Raw genomic sequence first — 24,228 nt, 5'->3', positions numbered from 1 at the left:
GGTGCCATGACTATTTCATCCTCTGGCAGTCTTGGCTGCCTTAGATCTTCACTCTAACCCCAGAAATCTGCGTATGGATCCTCAAGGAAATCGGATATCCCTTGAAGACATGGCTACTGATCCATCTAAGACAGGCATGGTCAAACTCAGGGGCGCGACCCGCGGGTGGGTCGCAGGCTGGAGGGTCGCGGAGCCGTCGGTCACAGCACTCCCGATCGCACAAATCTGTGCGCAACAGCCGGCTGCAAGTGGCCTTCAAAATGGCCACGAACATGTAAAAAAAATGCGGCCGCACTGAGCATGTGTGCCGATGAACAGGCATGCATGCACAGTGCTGCCGTTTTTTTTTTTTTAAACGGTCGCAGCTTTTTGTTTTACAAGTTCGGGGGGAGGGGGGTTTATTCATTTTTTTTTTTTTAAGAAGTTCGGGGAGGTTTTATTTGATAAAATTTTACAGGAAAAAAATGCAGAACTTTGGACAGATAGAGACTCCATACTTTCAGACACCTGAAGGCTTCACCTTCATCCAACAGGTTCCTTTGGAGAAGCATGTACGAGGGCCAAAGGGACCCAAAACCATTTCCTCCATTTTTGTCAGCAGCAAACAAGGCAAGAGAAAATAGTTGGCCAGCGTGGGTCACGAAGGTCGGCCAACATGGTTCGCAAAGGTCAGACGGGTTGGGTCCCGAAGGTTGGCCGATTGGTAAAAATGGGTCCCCGGAAAAAAAGTTTGAAGAACACTGCTGTATGAGGCCAGGAGGGCCACTAGGCTTCAGGATATGCGATTCCTGTACCTAGACCAGTCAGGTGGGACCACCTAATATTCTTCAGCAAGGATCTGTTATCGGTCTGCTGCATTCTTCATAAATGGCCTTCCAGGACTTCTGGTGGTGGCATGGAGTGAGTGGTCACACACAGGGCAGCTCCGCTCGAAGACGTTGGTTTGAGCACTGCAAGTGGGGTAGCTCCGGCAGGAAAGTGGTGCAGAAGGTGTAGAGGGAGAGGTTCTCCCCAAGATTTGTATGTTTACTGACTACCAGACCCAGCAGAAAACAGTTAAAGACCTGGCTATGGAACTGGAGGGGGGCCTGTGACGCAGCAACAATTGCGAAAATGTCAGGGGTCGACGCCAGTGGGAAAGGCCCAGATGGAACAGTTGATGGCCTTCATCAAAGATGAATTTTGTCAGCAGAGGAAAGAGATGCATGGGGGCTGGTCGAAGTCCTTCGAGAGAGCAGTAGCGCCACTGCGAGGGTCGATGGACTAAGTGGAGAAGTGACTCGAGACACTGGGGGCGAAGATACGAGAGGTGGAGAAGGTGATGTCTGACCAGAACAACTGGATTGTGTCCCTGGAGGCGGAGGTGGGCGTCCTGGGGGGCAGAGGTGAGCGTCCTGGGGGACGTATGCAAATCGTTGAAGGGGACAGTGGAGGAGCAAGAAAACAGGTCCAGGCGGCCAAACCTATGGATTGTCGGGCTGCCAGAAGGTGTGGAAGGAACGAGTGCCACAAAATGTGTCAAGGATGTTGGCTGGGCTGGGCTCTTTCCATGTCTGACAGAAAATTACCAGATCGCCGATGTATACCGCGCAATTGGGTAATCCTGAAACAACTTTGTTAGTTAACCGTTGAAATGTGGCTCGGGAGTCTTTCATGACAAATGGCATAACTTTGAATTGGTATATACCATCTGGAGTTACAAAAGATGAAATCTCCTTTACCCGGTCAGATAAAGGTACCTGCCAGTAACCTTTAAGTAAATCCAGTTTGGAAATAAAAGCTGATTGCCCCACCTTCTCAATGCAATCCTCCAAGCGGGGAAAGGATTAGAGTCCGTTCTTGTAACTGCATTAACCTTTCTGTAGTCCACACACAACTATTGGATACAGTCTGGTTTTGGTGCCATCACTATGGGTGAGCTCCATTGGCTGCAACCCACTTCAATTATGCCATTTTTAAGCATACTTTCAATTTCCTTGTTAACCTGTGCCAATTTTAAAGTCTATATGGATGTTGTTTAATTGGAACAGCATTTCCCACATCTACATCATTTTAGTACTTCCCAACTTATCTCCACAAACTTGCCCATGTGATATCAATAACTCTTTCAGGTCAGTTTGTTTTTCCTCTGGAAGGTAACTCAACAACTTATCCCAATTTTTCAGAACATCCTTGTTGGAACATTCATGAATATACAATGTGTATTTGGGAGAAGGGCAACTCCATCGCCTCTGGGTGGGTGAACCGCCATGCGTCCACTGCCTCCATCTGCCCATGAATGTGCCGAGTTCTTTTGCCAAGTTAGAGGTCTTTCCAGTTTAGGGCTCGACCTGTCCGTTCATGAGTCCTGCACACAGTTAAAGTCTCCCCCAATGATCAGTCGGTGTGTGTCTTTGTCAGGGATTTCTGTCATGATCTTTTTATAAATTCCATGTCCTCCAGGTTGTGAGTGTACATGTTCACCAGGACCACTGATGCTCTGTCTAGGACACTGCTGACCATGACGTACCGTCCCCCTGGGTCTGCAGCCATCCTAATCGCCATCCTCCTATTTAACAGTATGGCTACCCCCAGCCCTCGACCCGTAACAGGAATGGTTGGTCTGTCACACCCAGCCCCTCGTTAACCGCAGTCAGTCCTTCTCTTGGAGGAAGACTATGCCAGCTTTCATACTTTACAGCTGTGCGAAGAAATCTTTTCACTGGGCTGTTGAGTCCCCTGACATTCCCGGTGACTATTCTGCTGGGCTTTCTTTTTCCGCCCGCTCCTGCTGGATCAGCCATACTTACCTTGTGGACACGCCCCTGCATTCCGGGGTTTCCCTTTGTTAGGGGGCCATCCAAGATGTCCGTGGATACTATTTTCCCCATAATAATAATTGCTTGTCACAAGTAGGCTTCAATGAAGTTACTGTGAAAAGCCCCTAGTCGTCACATTCCGGCGCCTGTTTGGGGAGGCTGGCACGGGAATTGAACCTGTGCTGCTGATCTTGTTCTGCATTACAAGCCAGCTGTTTAGCCCATGAGGCCGTGCTCCTGCACTCAGAGGTTTCCCTTTGTCCAGGGGACAGCCAATATGGCAGCCAGCTGTGAGTATGCCATGTGGGTGAGCCCCTGCATGCCAAGTTTCACTTTGTTCAGGGACCCTCCATCGTGGTTGCTTGCAGCGTCATTTTGTTCCAAGTCGTCACGTGTGGCTTGTTGTAGCCAGCCTAATGCCCTCAATCCTTCTTTACCTGTATTTCCCTGGTGGTGTTTTCTCTTCCCCCACCCCCAACTACCCTGTAGCTGCCCCTCCCCCCCCTTCTCCCTCCCCTATTTCTTCCAATAGCTGTCCTCCTATTACCGATGTTTGCACCCCTCCTCGCTAGGCCCTTTCCCCCTTGCGGGAGAGGAGCCGCAACCTCTTGCTCCTGCACGCATCCCAGTGCTAGCTACCCGGCTAGTGGGGTGACGCCCCCCTTCTGGGGCTAGTTGTACATCCTCCTGTTGCCCGATCGCTGAGCTTTGTGTCCGCCATCCCCCTCACCTTCTTCTACTCTTTGCTTGACTCGTTCCTACCTTCTTCTCTCCTCCACAAAACGAGGCAGCACAACCCCGCGCAAAGTGATCAACATGGTGGTTCACATTTGGCAACTCAAAGTAGAAAGTAAACATTAAGAGTCTCTTCCTGTGGGCTCCTCATCGCTGTCTCTGTTGCCGCTTCTCTAGTCCGTTCTCCGAGACAAACTTGCCTGCGTCCGCAGGGGCCATAAAATGCTCCCTGCCTTGGAACCTGACCCAGAGCTTGGCTGGGTACAGCATCCCAAACTTTACACCGTTTGTGTACAGCACGGCCTTCAATCCTATTAAATTCTGCTCTGCGCTTGGCCAGGTCAGCTCCAATGTCCTGATAAATCCGAATCCGGTGGCCTTCCCAGTTGCAGTTTTTAGTTCATCTCCGGTCTTGGTAGCGATGCATTTTGGCTATTAATCGCCCTCGGCTGTTCCCCGGCTTTGGACGAAGCGACCGGTGTGCCCTGTCAATTTCTGTTGGGTTGGGGAAGCTATCCCTTCCCACCAGGTAGCTCAGCATTTGGGCCATAAAGTCTGTGGGGTTCCTACCTTCGATCCCTTCTGATAGGCCCACGATTAGTAAATTTTGACGTAGGTTTTCCTGATCCTCGATTTTCACTTTCAAATTCTTTTGCGTGGTGACCAGCCTTGCCAGCTCCTTCTCCAGGGCGATGATCTGGTCGCCCTGGCCTGTTGCAGCTTTTTCCAGCTCTTTGATAGTTTCCTCCTGGACTTCGCTATCGAGGGCCACCTGCATGGTCACCAGAGCTCCTACAACTGCACCCTTCACCGCAGCTTGAATGTCCGACTTTGTCTCTTCCCAATGCTCTCTCAATTCTATTGAGAGAAACATCCTCCATCCATCCCCTGGTTGGGGGCAGGGGCGGGGTCTCATGCGGCAGGCCGGACCCTCTCACTCTGGCCCGAGTTTCAGTCATTTGTTTGTCCCGGTTTTTCCGCTCTTGGTTTCCAAACGTCCTCTGGAATGGCTGCTATATGGCATTTCTCTTTTCTCGTGTTGTTGGTATTCGTGTGGGCATTTCTGTGTCAGCGGGCTTTTTCGGGCAAAAAGAGCCTATTTTTCAGGTTAATGGTCGGAAAGCCACCTGATTTGCGACGTCTCAGCACATCCCCGTCACCAGAGGACCTCGCAGGTGGTAAAGATGAATGTTTTGCCAGGATTCCCGTTTGTTTTCCAGACCCTCCTGATCTTTCTCCCTAATGCCTACTTCCAGTGAGGCAATTGTGTGGCGGGTCAAGATGGGATGAGGAGTCTTGTAGGGGATCCAGTCTGAGGTCCATGGTGATGGCCGTGCTGCCGTTAGCTCCGGGAATGTATACGGGAGTCCAGTGGTGCAGTTGACAGTCAGGGTGCGGAATCAGCTGAGGAGACATTTTAAATTGGAGATGTCGGTGTTGACACCACTATATGGGAACCACAGGTTCAAGCTGGAGGAGATGGATGGGATGCATGGGAAGTGGAGGGAGGCGGGACTGGAGAGGGTTAGGGACTTATACTCGGGAAGTTTGCAGATCTGGATGAGTTGCAGGAGAGCTTTGAGTTATCGAGGGGTAGTGAGTTTAGATATATGCAGGAAGAGTGGAGGTGCTCCCCAGGTTGCCGGAGTACACTTTATTGGAGCAACTGCTGACCCCGGATGAGTTGGGGGGGGGGGGGGGGGGGGGGGTGTAAGATTGGCGATATATATGGGTAGTTGGGGGAGCAGGGGGAGGCGCAAATGGTGGGGATCAATAACAAATGGGAGGAAGAGTGGGGGGGGAAATAGGCTGGGGACTGTGCTGCAAGGCGTTGCGGCGGGTGAAGTCAACCTCCTCCTGCGCGAGGATGAGCTTGATTCAGTTCAAGGTGGTCCATAGGGTATACATGACTCGGGCGAGGATGAGTGGGTTCTTCCGGGGGTGACTGATGGGTGGGAGAGGTGTGGGCGGTGGCCGGCGAATCATGCGCACATGTTCTGGGGTTGCGATGAGCTGGAGAGATACTGGGTGGTGGTGTTTGAATGTTATCTAAGATAATGAGGTTGGAGGTCAGAAATTCCTCCAAGTCACTCACCCACCCCACTGCCTTGGGCAACCCCAGAGCCTGCCATCCCAGCAAGATCTGCCTCCTGGCTACCAGGGAGGCAAAGGCCAACATATCAGCCTCTCTCCCCACCTGCACTCCCAGAACCTCCAAATCCCCGGAAATCACCACCAACACCTCATAGCCACTTTCACACCCAAAATCTTTGACATGATCTCCGAGAAAGACTCCCAAACCTCCACCAATTTCGGGCAGGATCAAAACATGTGTGTGTGATTCGCCGGTCTCCTTAAACACCGCCCACATCTATTCTCCAATTTCAGGAAGAAAAAAAACGGCTGATACGCAACTTTGTCATGTGTGCTCTATGCACCAGTTTAAATTGGATTAAACATAATCTTGCACATTGATAATAATCTTTAGTAGTGTCAAAGCAGGATTATATTAACACTGCAATGAAGTTACTGTGAAAATCTCCTAGTCGCCACACTCCGGCGCCTGTTCGGTAGACTGAGGGAGAATTTACAATGCCCATTTCACCTAACAGCACGTCTTTCTGGATTTGTGGGAGGAAATCGGGGCGCCTGGAGGAAACCCAAACAGACACGGGGAGAACGTACAGATTCCGAACAGACAGTGACCAAAGCCGGGAATCAAACCTGGCGCTGTGAAGCAACAGTGCTAACCACTGCTAGAAGTCACATTTATCCTCCGCAGGGATTCACTCCAAACCCTTCATCAAATCGCCCACCCAGCTCCTGCTCCCATTAGTGTACTGAGATGGATAGAAAACTGGTTGGCTGACAGCAAGCAAAGAGTAGGAATTAACATGTATTTTTCAAATTGACAGGCAGTGACTTATAGGGTACCGCAGGGATCGGTGCTAGGATCCCAGCTATTCACAATATATATTAATGATTTAGATGAGGAAACAAAATGTAATATCTCCAAATTTGTAAATGACACCAGGGTGGGAGAGTGGGCTGTGAGGAGGATGCAGAAATCCTTCAGTGAGATTTGGACAAGTTAAGTGAGTGGGCAAATGAATGGCAGATGCAGTATAATTTGGAGAAATGAGAGGTTATATATCCACTTTGGTAGCAAAAACGAGATGGCAGGCTATTATCTGAATGGCCATAAATTAGAAAGGGAGAATGTGCAACGAGACCTGGGTGTCCTCGTACACCAGCCACTGAAGATAAGCATGCAGGTTGTAAAGAAGGCAAATAGTATGCCTTCATTGCGAGAGGATTAGAGTACAGGGGCAAGGATGTCTTGCTGCAATTATACTGAGGCCACACCTGGAATATTGTGCGCAATTTTGGTCTCCTTATCTGAGGAAGGCTGTTCTTCCTTGAGGGGGAATACAGCGAGGGTTTACCAGACTGATTCCTGGGATAGCAGGACTGATGTACGAAGAGAGATTGAATCCATTCGGATTGTATTCGCTGGAGTTCAGAAGAATGAGGGGGGATCTCATAGACACCTATAAATTCCAACATGACTAGATAGGGCAGATGCAGGAAGGATGTTCCCGATGGTTGGTGTGTCCAGAACCAGGGGGTCACAGTCGGAGGATAAGGGGTATACCTTTTAGGACAGAGATGAGAAGAAATGTCTTCACACAGAGAGTGGTGAGCCTGTGGAATGTGTTACCACAGGGAGTAGTTGAGGCCAAAACATTGTATGCTTTCAAGAAGCAGTTTGATATAGCACTTGGGGCGAAGGAATCAAAGGATATGGGAGGCTATTGAGTTGGATGAACAGGCGTGATCATAATGAATGGCTGAACAGGCTCGAAGGGCCAAATGGCCTCTTCCTACTCCTATATTTCTATGTTTCTTCTTTACTTCCTCCAGCAAGGCCTGCTCTCCCTCCATTTTGTTTTCAAATTTTAAAAAATAAATTTAGATTATCCAATTAATTTTTTCCAATTAAAGGGCAATTTAGTGTGGCCAATTAACCTATGCACATCTTTTGGGCTGTGGGGGCGAAACCCCGCAAACACGGGTAGAATGTGCAAACTCCACACTGAGTGACCCAGAGCCAGGATCGAACCCGGGACCTCGGTGCCGTGTGGCAGCAGCACTAACCACTGCGCCACCGTGCTGCCCTCTCTCCCCCTCCATTAACTGTTTGTGGTTATCAGAGACCCTCCCCTATCTCATCCTGGGACACAATCTTTTCAAGCAACGACGGGGAAGGCAATCGTGGAAACGTAGCCAACCCCTTCCTAACAAAATCCCTAATCTGAAGGAACCAAAACCCATTCCTCCGTGGCATCTGATACTTCTCCTCCAATTCTCCCAGCTCTGCAAAGCTGCCTTCCACGAATAAATCCCTAAACCTCTCTATCCCCTTCCACGCCCTCTACATTGCATCCAATCCCGCTGGAATAAATCTATGATTGCCACAGATCGGTGCCCACAATCTTAAAATGCTGCCCTAGCTATTTCCAGACCTTAACAAGGCTACCACCACCGTATTAGTGTAGTACCTAGCTGGCAAGAACGGAAGGGGCGCCATCACCAGTGCCCTCAGATTTGTCCCCTACACAATGTCGCCTCCATCTGCCTCCACACCGATCCACCCACCACCTTCTTGGCATTCGTTGCCCAGTAATACTTCAACAGGTTTGGCAGGCAAAGCCCCCCTTTCTGCCTATCCCTCTACTAAAATTACCCAGCTCCCCCTTCTGTCTATCCGTCTCCAAAAATTATCCTCAAATCCTGGGCACCTTCTCTGCCCACATAAAGCTTGAGATCATCCTATTTACGCTTTCAAAAAATGACTTGGGCGCGAAAACCGAGAGATTCTGATAAACTAACAAAAACTTCAGGAGAACCGTCACCCTAACACTCTGGACCTACCTCCCAATGATAATGGGAGAATGGCGACTAGCGGTATGCCTCAGGTGTCGGTGTTGGGACCACAGCTTTTCACAATACACATGAACAAACTGGAAAGAGGAACTGAGGGCACTGTTGCTAAGTTTGCAGATTATACAAAGATATGCAGTGGGACAGGTAGTATTGAGGAAGCAGGAGGGTTGCAGAAGGACTTGGACAGGCTAGGGGAATGGGCAAAGAAGTGGCAGATAATAATATGGAATGCAATGTAGAAAAGTGTCAGGTTATGCACTTTGGTAGGAAGAATGGAGGTACAGACTATTTTCTAAGTGGAAAGATGCTTAGGAAATCAGAAGCTCAAAGGTACTTGGGAGTCCTTGTTCACGATTCTCTTAAGATTAACGTGCAGGTTCTGTCAGCAGTTAGGAAGGCAAATACAATGTTAGCATTCATGTCGAGAGGGCTAGAATACAAGAGCAGGGATGTACTTCTGAGCCTGAATAAGGCTTTGGTCAGACCCCATTTGAAGTATTGTGAGCAGTTTTGGGCCCCGTATCTAAGGAAAGATGTGCTGGCCTTGGAAAGGGTCCAGAGGAGGTTCACAAGAATGATCCCTGGAATGAAGAACTTGTCGTATGAGGAACGGTTGAGAATTCTGGGTCTGTATTCTTTGGAGGTTAGAAGGATGAGGGGGGGGATCTTATTGAAATTTACAGAATACCGATAGGCCTAGATAGAGTGGACGTGGAGAGGATGTGTCCACTGTCATGGGAGTGTCCCTTTAAGAAAGGTTTTTGTCTTATCACATGGCTTCAGTGATGTCATTGTGTGGGTGGAGCTGGGCTGTGGCTCTGCGTTTTTAAATTTTGCTTTGCAAAATTGCTTTGAAAAACACAGGTTGAAAGTGTCAATCTTCATTTTAAAAGCTGTTTCAAGACTGCTTGACAACGTGAAAGATAATTGCTTTCTGGAAGGTATTCAAATCTGCTGTTTGAAAAGGGAACAGAGAATCAAAAACAAGTCTTATAACCGTAAGAACGCAGTGTGCTGGGTCACGCCTTGAAAAAGGGTTTCTGACTTTACTTGGAGTTTGTCACTGAATTGAAACCGTTAAGGGGGGAGTCATTGAGGGTTATACATAGATTACTGTAGCTGTGTGGGGTTTTTATGTTTGTACTTGATAAAATTGTTAGTGTGCGTGTTTATACAAATGTTAACTAAATTTGTAGAATAAAGCTTGTTTTTGTGATTAAAAACGCCCAAGAGATCTGAATAACACCTGAAAGGTAGGCTCTTGTGCTCATCGTAACCAAAATCAATAAACAGTTATAAGTCAGGTGAACTCCATAATATACTTTGGTGTTTTCTAAACCCTGCCCCATAACACCACTAATAGGAAACCTAGAACCCGAGGCCACAGCCTCAGACTGAAGGGACAATCCTTTAAAATTGAGATGAGGAAGAATTTCTTCAGCCAGAGGGTGGTGAATCTGTGCAACTCATTGCCGCAGAAGGATGTGGAGGCCAAATCACTAAGTGTCTTTAAGACCGAGATGGATGGGTTCTTGATTAATAAGGGGATCAGGGGTTATGGGGAGAAGGCAGGAGAATGGGGATGAGAAACATATCAGTCATGATTGAATGGCGGAGCAGACTCGACGGGCCAAATGGCCAAATTCTGCTCCTATGTCTTATGGTCTAACATTCCACCTCTTCAAGTCCTCTTCAACCTGTCCACCAAATTAGCCAAATTTAATTTGCGTAGCTGAGCCCAACTACGTGCCACCCGTATTCTCAAATAACAAAGTTTGACTTGACCAGCCGCAATGGTAAGTTCTCCAACCCCCTCCACTGTACCTCAGCATTGACTGGGAACATTTCGCTCTTTCCCACATTAAGCGACCCAAAGTTTGTCAGAATCCCCATAATCCTATTTATGCTAGCAGTCGGGTCCGTGACATTAAGCAGGAGGTTGTCTGCATACTGGGACACACTATGTTCCACCCCTCCTCTCTCAATGCCTCTCTACTCCAGTGAAGCCCTAAGTGCCATCACCAATGGCTCAACTGCCAATGCAAAAAGCAATAGGGACAGTGGACATCCCTGCCTCATTCCCCGATGCAGGCAGCTGGTAGTGTTCGTGCATACATTTGCCTTGGGGGCCCTGCACAACATCTTAATTCAACCGACAAGCCCCGGCTACAAACCAAACTGCCCCAATATTTCAAAAAGGTACTTTCACTCTACCCGGTCAAATGCCTTCTCCACATCCATGGGTATTATCACCTTCATTTCCTGACCCATCGTGGGGCACCATCACCACATTCAACAACCTCCTAATGTTTGGACAATAATTGTCGCCACTTCAAGAACAGTTTGGTCTGCGGCTATCACCACCGGTACAGAATCCTCCAGGCACATTGCCAACCCATTAATCAATCACTTTGCGTCCACATACAGAAGCGATATTGGTCGATACGGCCCACACCCCTTCAGATCTTTATCTTTCTTTAAAATAAGTGAAATCTATGCTTGTGCCAGCATGAGTAAAAGCTCCCCCTTATCTAATGAGTCATTAAACATTTCGACTAGGAGCTCTCCCAACTCTGTTGCAAACATTTTATAGAATTCTGCTGGGAATCCATCCGGGCTCAGGGCCTTTCCAGGCTGCATCGACACAATGTACCTCATCGCCTCCTCCAACTCAAATGGGGACCCTAACCCCTGTACTTTCCTCTCCACCACTGTGAACTCCAAGACATCCAAAAACTGTTTCATGCCCAAGTTCCTCTCTGCGGGCTCTGACCTGTACAGCTCGCAGAAGGCCTCAAACACTCCATTCACCTTCCCTAGCTCAGTGACCACCCTGCCCCCAGTGTCCTTAACCTGCCCAATCTCTCTTGCTGCTGCCTGTCGGCTCAACTGGTGCGCCAATAGCCTACTGGCCTTCTCCCCATGCTCATAAAACTCCCCTCTAAGCCGTCATAACTGCCCCACCGCCTTCTCCGTGGACAGATCAAACTCCATCTGCGGCTTCTTCCTCTCCTTCAACAACCCCTCTCCAGGAGCTTCCGAGTCTGCCGATTCACTGCTAAAATGGTCTCCACCAATCTCTGCCTCGCCAACCTACCAACCTTATCCCTATGCGCCTTACTCAAGATTAGCTCCCCCTGATTACCGCCTTCAAAGCCTCCCACAGCACAGATGGAGAGGCCTCTTCACTTTTGTTAAGCTCGACATAGTTGCCTAGAGCCGCCCTGACTCTTTCACATACCCTATTGTCCACCAACAGTCCCACATCCAACCTCCACTGCTGACATTGGGAGACCCCCCCTTTCCATGCACAAGTCCACAAAATGCAGCGCACGATCCGCCACAATAATCGCCAAATACTCCGAACCAACGACCCCTGCCAGTAGTACCTTGTCAATACGGGAGTATACCTGACGAATATGTGAAAAGAAAAATTCCTGCACCTCCAGGCACCCAAACCACCACGGATCAACAACCCCCCCCCCAGCCGCTCCATGACCCCAGGAATTCCTTAGCCGCCCCTGACACCTTCACGTACTCGGGGCACGACAAATCCAACCCCGGGTCAAGGACGGTATTAAAATCTCTCCCTCAATCAACCAGTGTGTATCCAAGTCACTAAGACCTTCTTCATGAAGTCCACATCATCCCAATTAAGGGCGTAAACAGTCACGAACACCACGGGTGTTCCCTCTAACCTTCCACTCGCCATCACATATCTACTTCCTGTGCCCCTACTATGTTACTCGCTGAGAAAGCCACCCTCTTACTAATCAACATCTGCTATTCCCCTCACCTTCATATCCAACCCCGAATGAGACACTTGTCCCACCCACCCTTTCCTCAGCCGATTTTGATCCTTAACCCTCAGGTGAGGCTCCTGCATAAAAACCACACCCGCCTTCAAACTTTTTAAATGGGCAAATACCCAAGACCACTTGACCGGACCATTCAGTCCCCTCACATTCCATGAGACCATTCAGGCCGGGGGACTCCAAATCAGCCACATCCATATTTCAATGGACTCACCCACCTCACCAGGTTTTTACAAGATGGCCGCTGCCAACCACCCTTCAACCAACTACTCCATAAACTAGCATGTCTTCTGGCCAGGTGACCCCCACCCGAGGTAAAGAACACACTTGTAACCAAACAACCCACTTATTTCCCTCCCCCCCCCCCCCCAACCCCACCTAGTAGCCCTGTGGTCATCCACCGCTCCCCCCCCACGCTTTGCACCATAACCCACACATACTAAGGCCCCCATGGAAATACCACAAAAGCAGGGTGGAAAACATTACAAAACTCTGCTGTTACACATTAACAATTCAAAGTGGGTAACAATAATAAAGAAACATCAGCATTTCCGCCTCCAAAGAGGCAATCTGATCTTCGTGGTCAGCCACCGTCTCCTCCACCTTCGGAGTGTCGCATTCTGAGCCTCCAACCTCTATTCCACTCTCTCCAGGGCAACCCGAATCAGCTCTGCCACTCTTGCCAGATCCTTTGAGGACGTCAACCTATGCCTCTTAAATTCGGACAAGAAAAATTTGACCAACTGCTCCATCGACCACTGTGTGGGCAGCGATGCCATAGGGCCCGCCACCATCTTTGCCTCTACTACACCAAGGAATCCTCATGGTCTGAAGAATGCCCCTTGTTAAATGCACTCCTTGTTTGATAACTCCTTGACATCACCCGCTGAAGAAGAATATCATGTTCTGTGCTGGGTGTACTTCCTTTACCTGCAACACCCTCGTAATATGGCCAGAAAAGACCAAATTGTCCATCCCCAGGCAGGATCAACCTTATGTGCAACCACTTACTCAGTGGCCGCCACCGGAAGTCCAAGGTTTGAAATGTTAATGGTTAGTTTTTTAAAAATAAATTTAGAGTAACCAATTATTATTTTTTTTCCAATTAAGGGGCAATTTAGCGTGGCCAATCCACCTCACCTGCACATCTTTGGGTTGTGGAGGTGAAACCTACGCAGACATGGGGAGAATGTGCAAACTCCACACGGACAGTGACCCAGGGCCAGGATTCGAACCCGGGTCCTCAGTGCCACAGTCCCAGTGCTAACCACTGCTCCACATGCTGCTCCATGTTAATGGTTAGTTGATGTTGTTAAAGATACAGTGATAATGGGCATCTGTTGATTAAAGACATTCAATATCAAAAGACACCGGGTTTTGCACAGAAGTTGGAACCCATCCATTCAAGCATGGAGCACCATCAACACACTTGTGGACTCAAATCATGATGCACGTATGGTTTAGCCAGCAATGGGGCTGGTTTAGCACAGTGGGCTAAATAGCTGGCTTGCAATGCAGAACAATGCCAGCAGCGCGGGTTCAATTCCCGTACCGGCGTCCCCAAACAGGCGCCGGAATGTGGCGACTTGTGGCTTTTCACAGTAACTTCATTGAAGCCTACTTGTGACAATAAACAATTATGTCTGTTGACCGTTTTCTCAGTTTACATCAGAACTCAATGCAAGTTCAAACTTAAGACATGCAAGATCAGCTTGCTGCAAGATTGGTTGTTATTTACAATGTTCAAAGGAATTTGCAGGATAGCAGAGCAGTCTGACCTCCAACAGATCACTAAGATCATCAAGGAACCACGTGGAGGGTGTGGCAGTGGTTCTAGAGCATGAACCTATTCCCTCAGAAAGAGCATTCATTTCACCCTACCCTGCTCCCCCTATAATTCTGGAAGTGCACTTTGCTGTTGCCTGTCAAATCACAGCCCAGAATGCTGCTGCCCATGCCATGATGGTATGGTTTATAGCCAGGCTTCAAGACCAAAAACTGTTCACGGTTGTTGCCCATGGTCATCTGCAGTCTCCTCCAATTAATGTCAAGAGCCTTCCATCAGCCTTGTCACAGGGAAGGGGTGTTTGGAATATTAGAGTAGACATTAAAGGAATGCACAAAAGTGATTGATGAGTTGACTTTTTAATGCTATCTAGAATGATGCATAAATTTATTTTGTGGTGGCTTGCATTTTTACATTGTGACCAAGCAGATACTAATCGTTAAGTATGTTCTATGTTAAGGATAGAGCAGCGGTAATGTGCAGGACAGTTGGTGAATGGGGAAGTTCGAAAGCGGCTATCGGTATTGCACTTGGATGCCTTCTTCAGAAAGCTTGGCCAAAAAGGGTCACCCAGGTTATTTTGTTTCTTCCTCCTCCGCTTGCTTTCAAGGTACTCTTTGTGTAACTATATAAGAGGGCTGTACCTCGTTCAGTTCCAAAGAGTCATAAACATTAACTCTGTTTCTCAATCCACAGATGCTGCTAGAACTGCCAAGCTTTTTCAGCACTTGTTTGCATTTTGTAGTTGTTTCTTGCCGATGATTAGATAGGGAAATCGTTGTCTGAACACCTCGTCCTGTTCTGCAGGCCTTCTGTCCGTTCTCCACGGCATGTTGTATTCTAGGGGCAATGCCTACGACTGCACCTATGTCTAGGAGCCACTGGTTAGTGCAGAAGTCTTGGAGTCAAAAAAGATTTCTTGAACACCTGCTATACAACTCCCCGTTGACTTTAGCAATGTTAACCACTAATAGAAAATACCAAGAAGTTGTCAAATCAAAGCAACTGCCAAAAGAAAATCAACCATCAACTAACTTGAAAGCAGTTAATGATCTCTTTAAATAACACTGGTGGGAACAGAGTAGTGCATGGGGGAGGGAGGGCATGTTGAACACATGTTAAACTTTGAGAGGTCAGGAGTGTGAAGCGCCAAAATAATGTTGCTGGCAGAGTTGTACACTGATTGATATATAACTTAACTGCTCTTCATATTTCATGCATTCTCATTGTTCAATAATGACCAATGCCTTATGAGATCAAAACAGAGTAGTAAATAGACTTTGTTTGAGGCAGTTTCTTCTCTTTTTAAAAAAAAAATTTATTCTCCCCCTTTTTCACATTTTCTTCAAAATTTACACCCACCAACAAACAATAAGCAGTAACGAATACAATGTCAATCCTTATCAACAACAAAAATCCCATCCTCCCACCAAACAGCAGCCCGCATGTTAACAAACAAAAAGGAATCAGTAATCACCCAGTCACTATTATCATATTCAGTCTCCACCCCCCCCGCCAACCTCTCCCAACCAAACTAGAAATGTTGTACCTACGGAGCCCCCCCCTCCCCCAAACCCCAAGCAACCTGCACCCCCAGGTAAACTGAGTCCCTGTCCTACAGAATGGCAGCCCCCGCCCCCACCGAGACACCACAAAATAATCACTTTTGTCTAGATTTAATTTGTACCCCGAGAAAGACCCAAAGCAGCTCCAATATTCCCCCTATTGAGACACTCCGTTCCGACACGTATAACAAGTCATTGGCATACAAGGACACCCTATGCTCTACCCCCCCCCCCCCCCCCCCCCCCCGTACTATCCCTTTCCATATCCCTGAAAGTCTTAACGTGATGGCCAACGGCACAATCGCGAGTGCAAACAGCAGGGGGGGGGACATAGGACATCCCGGCCTAGTCCCACAGTGGAGAGAAAAGTATCCCGAGCTGACGTTATTTGAGCGGACACTCGCCCTCGGCGCCTTATACAGTAACTTCACCCAGTTCACAAATCGTGGTCCAACCCCAAACCGCTCCAGAACTACCATCAAGTACCCCCATTCTACCCGGTCAGATGCTTTCTCGGCGTCCAAAGCCACAGCCAGCTGTTTCCTTCCCCTCCACCGGTGCCACAACCACGCTCAATACCCTCCTAATAATCGAAAAGAGCTGCCTCCCTCTCACAAACCCCGTCTGATCTTCACCTCTCACCTTCAGGAGGCACTCCTCCAGCCTACTTGCCTGTACCTTCGCCAAAATCTTTGCATCCATGTTTAAATGTGATATGGGCTTATATGACCCACATTCCATCAGATCCTTATCTTTTTTAAGCAACAGGGAAATCGATGCCTGCCCCAAGGTTTGTAGCAACACACCCTTCCCTATTGCCTCCTCAAACATCCCTATCATCACCGGTGCCAACTTATCAGTGAATTTTATGTAATATTCTACCAGAAACTCATCCGGCCCTGCCACCATCCCTGACTGCATCCTCCAAATCGCATCTTTTATCTCCTGCTCCCCCTCCCCTAACCTCGGGTACTCCAGCCCGTCTAGAAATTCCTGCATCTCCCGGTCTCCCCAGGTGACTAGGCAGTTTCTTCTCTACTTTTAAATTCAAAAACCTGTCAAATATTTAGCAATTAGACCTCCAGATAACACCATCTTTAAATTAAGCAGTTTACTACAAAAATAATTATGCATTTGTTTTCACACTTGCATAGTTGTGGTTTGTAATCTCAGCAGTGCAGTTACAGGACAGCACATTTGTTTATTTTCTACAGTAATTTAACAAACCTTTGGTACAAGACATACAAAATATAGACCAATATGGCAGACAGGGGTATTTTGAAGCTATCCCACATATTTTTGGTTAAGTCACTTTTCCTGAACATCTAGAAGCCAGTGGCTAATGGCAAAATGTATTCCATTTCCACCATTATGACAGAAATATACTCCTCCACATACTCCTCCAACCAGAAATATGTGGATTAGGTATTTTGTGGGACACATGCCAACCAAAGCACATGATGTATGAACTGAGTCTAATACTTGGACTCTCTTACTGTAGAACTATACAAAAGGACTCTTCTCCCAAATGAAGAGAAAATACTTCTGCAAGATGTTATAAGTTAAATGTCAGTCGCAGCATACAGGGCTGTACATGAACAAACTTTTACTAAATTCACCAAATCTTATTCAATTGAACGAAAACAAGACAAATAATTCTCACCTCAATCGTATAGGTCTGGTCCTGTTTGATTATATCTCCACTGTGCAAAATCTTATTAATTATGAACTCCTCACTTTCCCCTGCTGGTCCTCTCTCTGCACTTGTTTTAACATCTTGCTGTTGATGCTTAGCTGTAACATGTCGCACTTGCTCATCCAGTTTGCTTGCTTTTTTCTTCTTCTTCTGCTTTTTCCCTGGATTTTGAAGATCAGTCTGAGCTTTCCGTTGGCGGAATTGGGCAAGCTGAAAAATGGAAAACATAATCATAACTTTTTACATCAACAAAATCTTTAATAAAGTTGTGTAAGATCTTACACTTAAAAGTTTAATGCAGTTTAATGCTTCTGCTAACAGAGATTGAAACAGTTAAAGAAATTGCAGCAATTAATCCTATTAGACGTATTCTCTTTTTCCTAGATTGCATATCATGTACTGTAGTCACCTTCTAGATAAGATGTTACAAAAAGTTCCAAATTACGATATTTCCAGTAGTAATAATTTTATTGCTTACATAATCTTTCCATTCAATCTTTGGAATGTACACAGTTATAGGGTTGATTTGATTTGAGGTGTTTTTAAGATGTTGAAAGGAACTGATATGATAGTTAGAAACATCTCCCTGCTGATCGGAGAGTCTAGGACAAGGGCACATAATTTTAAAGTCTGAGCTAGGACATTGGAGAATAGAGTCACAAAGGCACAGAAGATGCCTATGCGGCCCATCAAGTCCATAGAATCATAGAATTTACTGTGCAGAAGGAGGCCATTCAGCCCATCGAGTCTGCACCAGCCCTTTGAAAGAGCATCCTATTTAAGCCCACGCTTCCACCCTATCCCCGTAACCCAGTAGCCCCACCTAACCTTTCGGACACTAAGGGGCAATTTAGCATGACCAATTCACCTAACCTGCACATCTTTGGACTGTGGGAAGAAACCGGAGTACCCGGAAGAAACCCATGCAGACACAGAGAGAAAGTGTAAACACCACACAGAAAGTCACCCGTGGACAGAATTGAACCTGGGACCCTGGAGCTGTGAGGCAGCAGTGCTAACCACTGTGCCACCCTCTATAGAGCAAAGCAGTCAGTTCCATGCCTCACTAGCTCCATCGCCCTGCAAGTACTCTTCCCTCAAATGGTTATCCAATTTCCATTTGTAATCAAGAAACTTAAAAACAGGCCTTCAAAAAAAAGAATGGTGGAAGCTCAGTAAATAATTTTAAATCGGAGGTAGATATTTTCTGGACAAGACGACAAAATTATTGAACCAAGGCAGGTGGAATGAAGTTGAGGTATATATTAGCCATGATCTCATTGAATAGTGGAACAAGCTTCAATGGCAGAATGGCCTACTACCGTTCCAATATTCCGATAAGCAGGAAAATCAAACGTGAGACAATGATTCACTTAAACTAAAGCAGATTATCCCAGGTCTCCATTATTTGAATAAAGACAAGATTTTCAATACCTTCCCAATCACAACAAAAAGAAAAGAGCAATAATAACAGTATTGCTATAGTAAGAATGACCAAACCAGGATAATGCTAAAGGGTTCATCTAAAAGTATTTTCTATTTCGCATAAATATATATCTTAAAAATTGTCAAGAGTAGTAAATATAGAATAGTAGGTGATTGAGAAAATGTCATCGCAAATCAAACACCACAAACATTTAAGAAAGCTAGAATCTCAAGATTGAATGTTTGTCAGTGTCACTGCCAGCTTCACAATTTTATATTTAATTCATTTCTTGAATTTTGTCTACTATAGTGTCACTGAATGCAAGTCACACTTAAAGCAAAGATGACATGGCAAAAAGGAAATAGTGATTAACAAGCAGTCCAAGGCCAAAGGAAATTAATGATAATTGCTGTGCAACATCTGTGCTGACCCTCCTCCCCTCCCTCAATAAGAACAATCACATTTACATACACACACGCACCTGGAGGAAACCCGGACGCAGGGAGAACGTGCAGACTCCGCACAGACAGGGACCCAAGCCGGGAATCGAACCTGGGACCCTGGTGCTGTGAAGCAACGGTGCTAACCACTGTGCTACTGTCAAGTTTCCGTAATGTGTGTTCCATAAGTAAAACATTTACATCAGTAAATAGATGGATATCTATAAAATATTGAAGTGCTTAATTCTGCAAATTTTAGCATGCACAGAAAACTGAGTCGTCACTATTCACCTGCAACGTACATAGATAATTTCGCAACCAGAGTGGGTGCCAATAATTAGACTACTTGACCAACTGCCCAAACACTTCAGCATAGCTTCGTAAAAGAATCAGTTCTGCTGTTAGGAGTTACTAACTAGCAACACGAAATTCTAAATCTGAAAATATGCAACAAATTGTACACTTTAGAAGCTGTTGTTAAATCTCTGCAACCTTGTTACACTCGAGTAGCTTTCTCTCCAGCCTTCACAAGATGTATTATCTTAAATGTACTTCAAGACGTTAGGAAGTATGCACTACATTAGCTGGCATTGTTAATAGCCGTTGTCATTTAGAGTAATACGATAACATAAACAAACTAGTTTTATTTTAGAAATCTTAAAAGGAGCTTTCACAAATGCATACTTTAAAAAAGTAATCATCTTTAGCTTCGGCAGTCTATTCCTTTAGTACGCCGTTCTTGCATTGACTTTGGTTAACATGTTTTGTTAAACTACAGTACATAACAATGCCCCAAATCGTGCTTTACGTCCTCCTGTCACCACTTGTAAACACAAGCACTGTGTGACTAGAGGCCTACACCCCGGCGGCAGTTAGCTAAAGCCTGCGGATCCAATTAGAAAGCTCAGAGCGACAGCAAAGCGCATCTTCCCCTTTGCACCTGGAGACGGACGGGGCGACGCACTGACTCCCTTTCAACAGAAAACTACCCCCCCCCCCCCCCCGCCCCCGCCCCCGATTTCATCCCCTCCCTCCTACCCACCTTTTTCAACAGTCCCTTCCGCCCCACTCTCTTACCTTGGCTTTGCCGGCCTCTAGCTTCTTCTGTCTCTCCTCGTCTTCCATGGCTGTGTGTGTGAGAGAGAAAGAAAGAAGCCCAGCTCAGTCAGTGACACGTTAGCAGCGCCCGCCGCCGCAGCCGCTCGAGGCAAGCGACACACTGCGCATGACAGACGCACAAGGCCGGGAGCGCCACGCCAGGCCGCGTGGGAGGGGGTGGGGAGCAGTGAGTGAGATCACATTCAAACCCACCACATAAAAGCAACCTGTTGGAATAAAACCAAGAGAAGGACATCGTTATTGAAGAACGCAATCTGTGTGGCGGCATATTTCATCCGTATGGAAAGGGGACGACTATCCCATGAGTTTCTATTATTTTTAAAAGAAAAGTTTGAATTCATACAGCATCTTTTTTTTATACATATATATCACAAAAGCGCTCTATTGTGAATTAAGCACTTTTGAAGCTTAATCTGAAAAAGGCATGGTTGCCCCCTGGGGAAGGAACATCCAGTCGGCGTTGTCGGCGTCCCCCTGTCCTTGAGGCTATCCACTCTCATTGGTCTAACCTCAGGACATCCCCGGTGAGTTGTGCTGCTTGGTTTGCTCCAGTCTGATGGACTTGGCTGGCAGCAAATTGGTTACTTATATTCCCGGTTCTTGGACCCATAGTCTGTGCTGATTGGTGCTGATGTTCTGGAATGTTCTGTCAACTCAGACAGGCTCATTTTGGGAGATTGGAGATTGGGATTAAAGTTTTCATTTTTCTCTTCCTTCACAGCCAGTTAAACTTGCAAGAAAATCCCGACCAGCACCAGCTGCAGGCAGACCGGGTTATTTGAAAACCTTCTTTTAAAATGTGATAATTGGAGAACTCTAATCTTACCTTAGTGAGGCTGGTAATTGCAAGTTCTGACTATGCACATTCTAGAAAATCCCATCCAGCTGGTGATTTTCAACACTCCACATCCTGGGAAGATAGCCGACTACAAAGGCCTCAACATCAGCAACAAGAACACATCTCTCTTCCATATTTTAATCTTTATCATTTTACTCCTTTCCCTTCCTTTGTGTGCGTCTGTCTTGTGTGTGTTTGGGTAGAGGGTGGGATGGCCAAAGGAGAAAATAATAGATTAGAAGGCCGTTATTCTAGTTTGATTATTGCATGTTTTAAACATTTTTTTTGTGTGTTTTACTTACAAATTTAGTGCCTGTAAGTCATTGGAGCAGACTAAGGCCAAAGGTCTCGAAAATATTATAAGAATTATTGGTTAATTCACTTATGTTGTGTCTCTGGGTCAAGGTGGACTGGAATTGACTGTCCCCTAGCGCAGGGTGTCGTAACACTGGGAGTGGAAACATGAAGGATGCAATAAGTTTTTTTTAAATTCTTACTGTTTTATAATAATAATCTTTATTGTCACAAGTAGGCTTACATTAACACTGCAATGAAGTTACTGTGAAAAGCACCGAGTCGCCACATTCCGGCACCTGTTTGGGTACACGGAGGGAGAATTCAGAATGTCCAAATTACCTAACAGCACCTTCGGGGCTTGTGGGAGGAAACCGGAGCACCTGGGGGAAACCCACGCAGACACAGAGAGAACGTGCAGAATCCGCACAGACAGTGACCAAGGCCAGGAATCGAACCTGGGACCCTAACGCTGTTAGCCACTATGTTACCGTGCCGCCAAATGTTTTATTACTGTTTTATGTTTCAGGTAAATATTTATCTCTATGGTGTTTTATGGTTCAATAGTTGTGGTTAGCCATTCTAATGTCATTCTATAATCCATAAACTTCCAAAATCAGGAAATGACTTGGTCCCAAGAAATCCCGAATGAAGAGGTTACAGTTTACTTGATACAATAGTAAGACAATTTACTTCAAACTTAAATTCATTTAAACAAACAGGCAAGTATATTATTTAATTCTTTATCAACCTTAAAATAATAGTGGGAGATAGTGTAGAGCTTTTCATTTTTAAAATCAAATTCCCCTAAATTGACCTCAAAATTTGTAATGAAAATGTTAGATTTATACAACTTGTTTGTGATGTCCAGGACACCATGCAAAAAATATATATAATTAACTGAACTTTAATCATGTCCTGTTGTAATCATCTGAATGGAAATGCAATCAACGGTATGAACACTTCAAAATGGAAATAAACAAGAGCAGTCAGGAATTCTATCTAATCCTGATAAAGGCTGTTGTACTTGAGGACACCAGCTATGACAACTGTCCCCATGGTTTCGCTAGGGCAGACTGTTACAGTCCTCCCCAGTTGGTTTGCTGCCAGGGAGGGGGGGGGGGGAGAGGGGGGGGGGGCGGGGGTGCAGGGCAGAGTTGCTATAAAATTCTGCAGGTATCCCTCACGCTCACCCCCGACTTGGCTGTGATTTTACAGGAAACGAAAAAGGCTGCTTCCCACCCACCAACCCTCACCTCATTTGACACACAAAAACATTGGGCAGGAAGGAGGGGGCACTTCCCTCACAGGCTACCTTTTCCCAAGTAAGCCCACTCCTCTCAAAGTTGGCCAGCATCGCTATGAAGCAGGACTGGAAGCAGAAGTCTCAGCTCCAGCCATTGGCTGCGGGGCAATTGTTGGGAATAGGAGTGAGTTCCCAGGCTGACATCCTGAGTGACGAGTCAGGAAACCTCATCATCTGAAAAATCCAGCCCATGGTCTTGTATTTTTTCAGTACTTTGTGACATTTTCATATCTTTTTCCAGGCTACACTCTGATTAAGTTGTTTTCCTATCAGATTGTTTGTTTCAACTGCCTCATAATGAATTACATGAATTGCATTGAAGATAATTTTTAAATACCACATATTGGTGTCCACCTTTAATGAAAATTACAGTATAATTGAATCATCATAAAGAAAATATTGCTTCAAATGTGCACAGCGTTGTCTTTGTTGTATTTAACTTATTATATCAAATGATATAACAATTTTAATGTCCATTACTCTGACATACCAAGTCAATTTTAAACTTGATCACTAAAATTTCTCCAGTATTGAAAAAAAATACTCATATATATTGAAGATTCTAATGTATTTTAACAGTTGTTGAAATAGTACTACTTTTAATATTAATTTGATGAATAATTATATGGTCAATCTCTTTGACACACCATTTCAGATCAAACATCAAACAATCTTTCTTTCTTTAATTGTACTTTAATTATATTCTCTTTTATCTCTTATAGAACAATCTCTGTATAGATAGATTTTAGATTACTCCCTTTGAAACTAATTGGTTAACTGTTGGATGGTTTGTATGATAGCAAATCTTTTATAGTCACGTAGATATGTCCATAGACTAATTATAATGTTAAAATTGCAGGGGAATGGCAACAACAATTCATTTTTTTAGCACTTCTAACATAACAGAAATACCTAAGAGATATGGAAGAAGTGAAGAAAGATAGGTGAAAGATTTTTAAAATCATTTCACGGGACATAGGTGTCACTAGCTAGTCGAGCAACAACAACTTTATACTGTGACCCTACTCTTCATCTTAAACCTTTTTAAAATATCCCGTACATTTTTTGTCTCAATGCAAAAATCCCCCCCCCCCCCCGACCCGAGACACACACACACACACACACACACACCAGGCCATCTGACTGTTGTTCTTGAGGTGACTACATCTTGTTGCAATCTCTCCCAGCTACAGTTTAATATGAAACATATTTTCCACCTCTTTAGTGCTGATGAAGTCAAACAGACCTAAAATGGTGACTGTTTTCTTTCCCTACAGATGCTGCCAGACCTTCTGAGTTTTTCCAGCATCCTCTGTTCTGTTTCAGCAATTTTATTGCCCATCCCTAATTGACCTTGGGAAGGTGGCAGTGAGCTGCCTTCTTGAACCGCTCCAGCCAATGTGGTGTAGTTTCTGATCAATGTTAACTGCCAGGGTATTGATAGTGGAGGATTCACCGATGGT

At 45.8% G+C, this 24,228-nt stretch overlaps 1 protein-coding gene across 1 annotated transcript in view; it reads right to left on the bottom strand.

The window, feature by feature from the left end:
- The window catches only part of akap9 (A kinase (PRKA) anchor protein 9), a 395,737-nt gene extending 375,313 nt beyond the window's left edge, over positions 1 to 20,424 (bottom strand). The window contains 2 exon segments of the mRNA XM_072508693.1: positions 17,310 to 17,552; positions 20,286 to 20,424. Coding sequence (XP_072364794.1) covers positions 17,310 to 17,552; positions 20,286 to 20,333 — 291 coding nt within the window. The 5' untranslated portion in view covers positions 20,334 to 20,424.
- Positions 20,425 to 24,228: the final 3,804 nt, after the last annotated feature.

The sequence above is a fragment of the Scyliorhinus torazame genome, chromosome 6 (assembly GCF_047496885.1).
Source record: "Scyliorhinus torazame isolate Kashiwa2021f chromosome 6, sScyTor2.1, whole genome shotgun sequence".
In the NCBI taxonomy this organism is placed as follows: domain Eukaryota; kingdom Metazoa; phylum Chordata; class Chondrichthyes; order Carcharhiniformes; family Scyliorhinidae; genus Scyliorhinus; species Scyliorhinus torazame.
The sequence above is the reverse complement of the archived record's forward strand: the minus strand, read 5'-3'. Positions and strand labels throughout refer to the sequence as shown.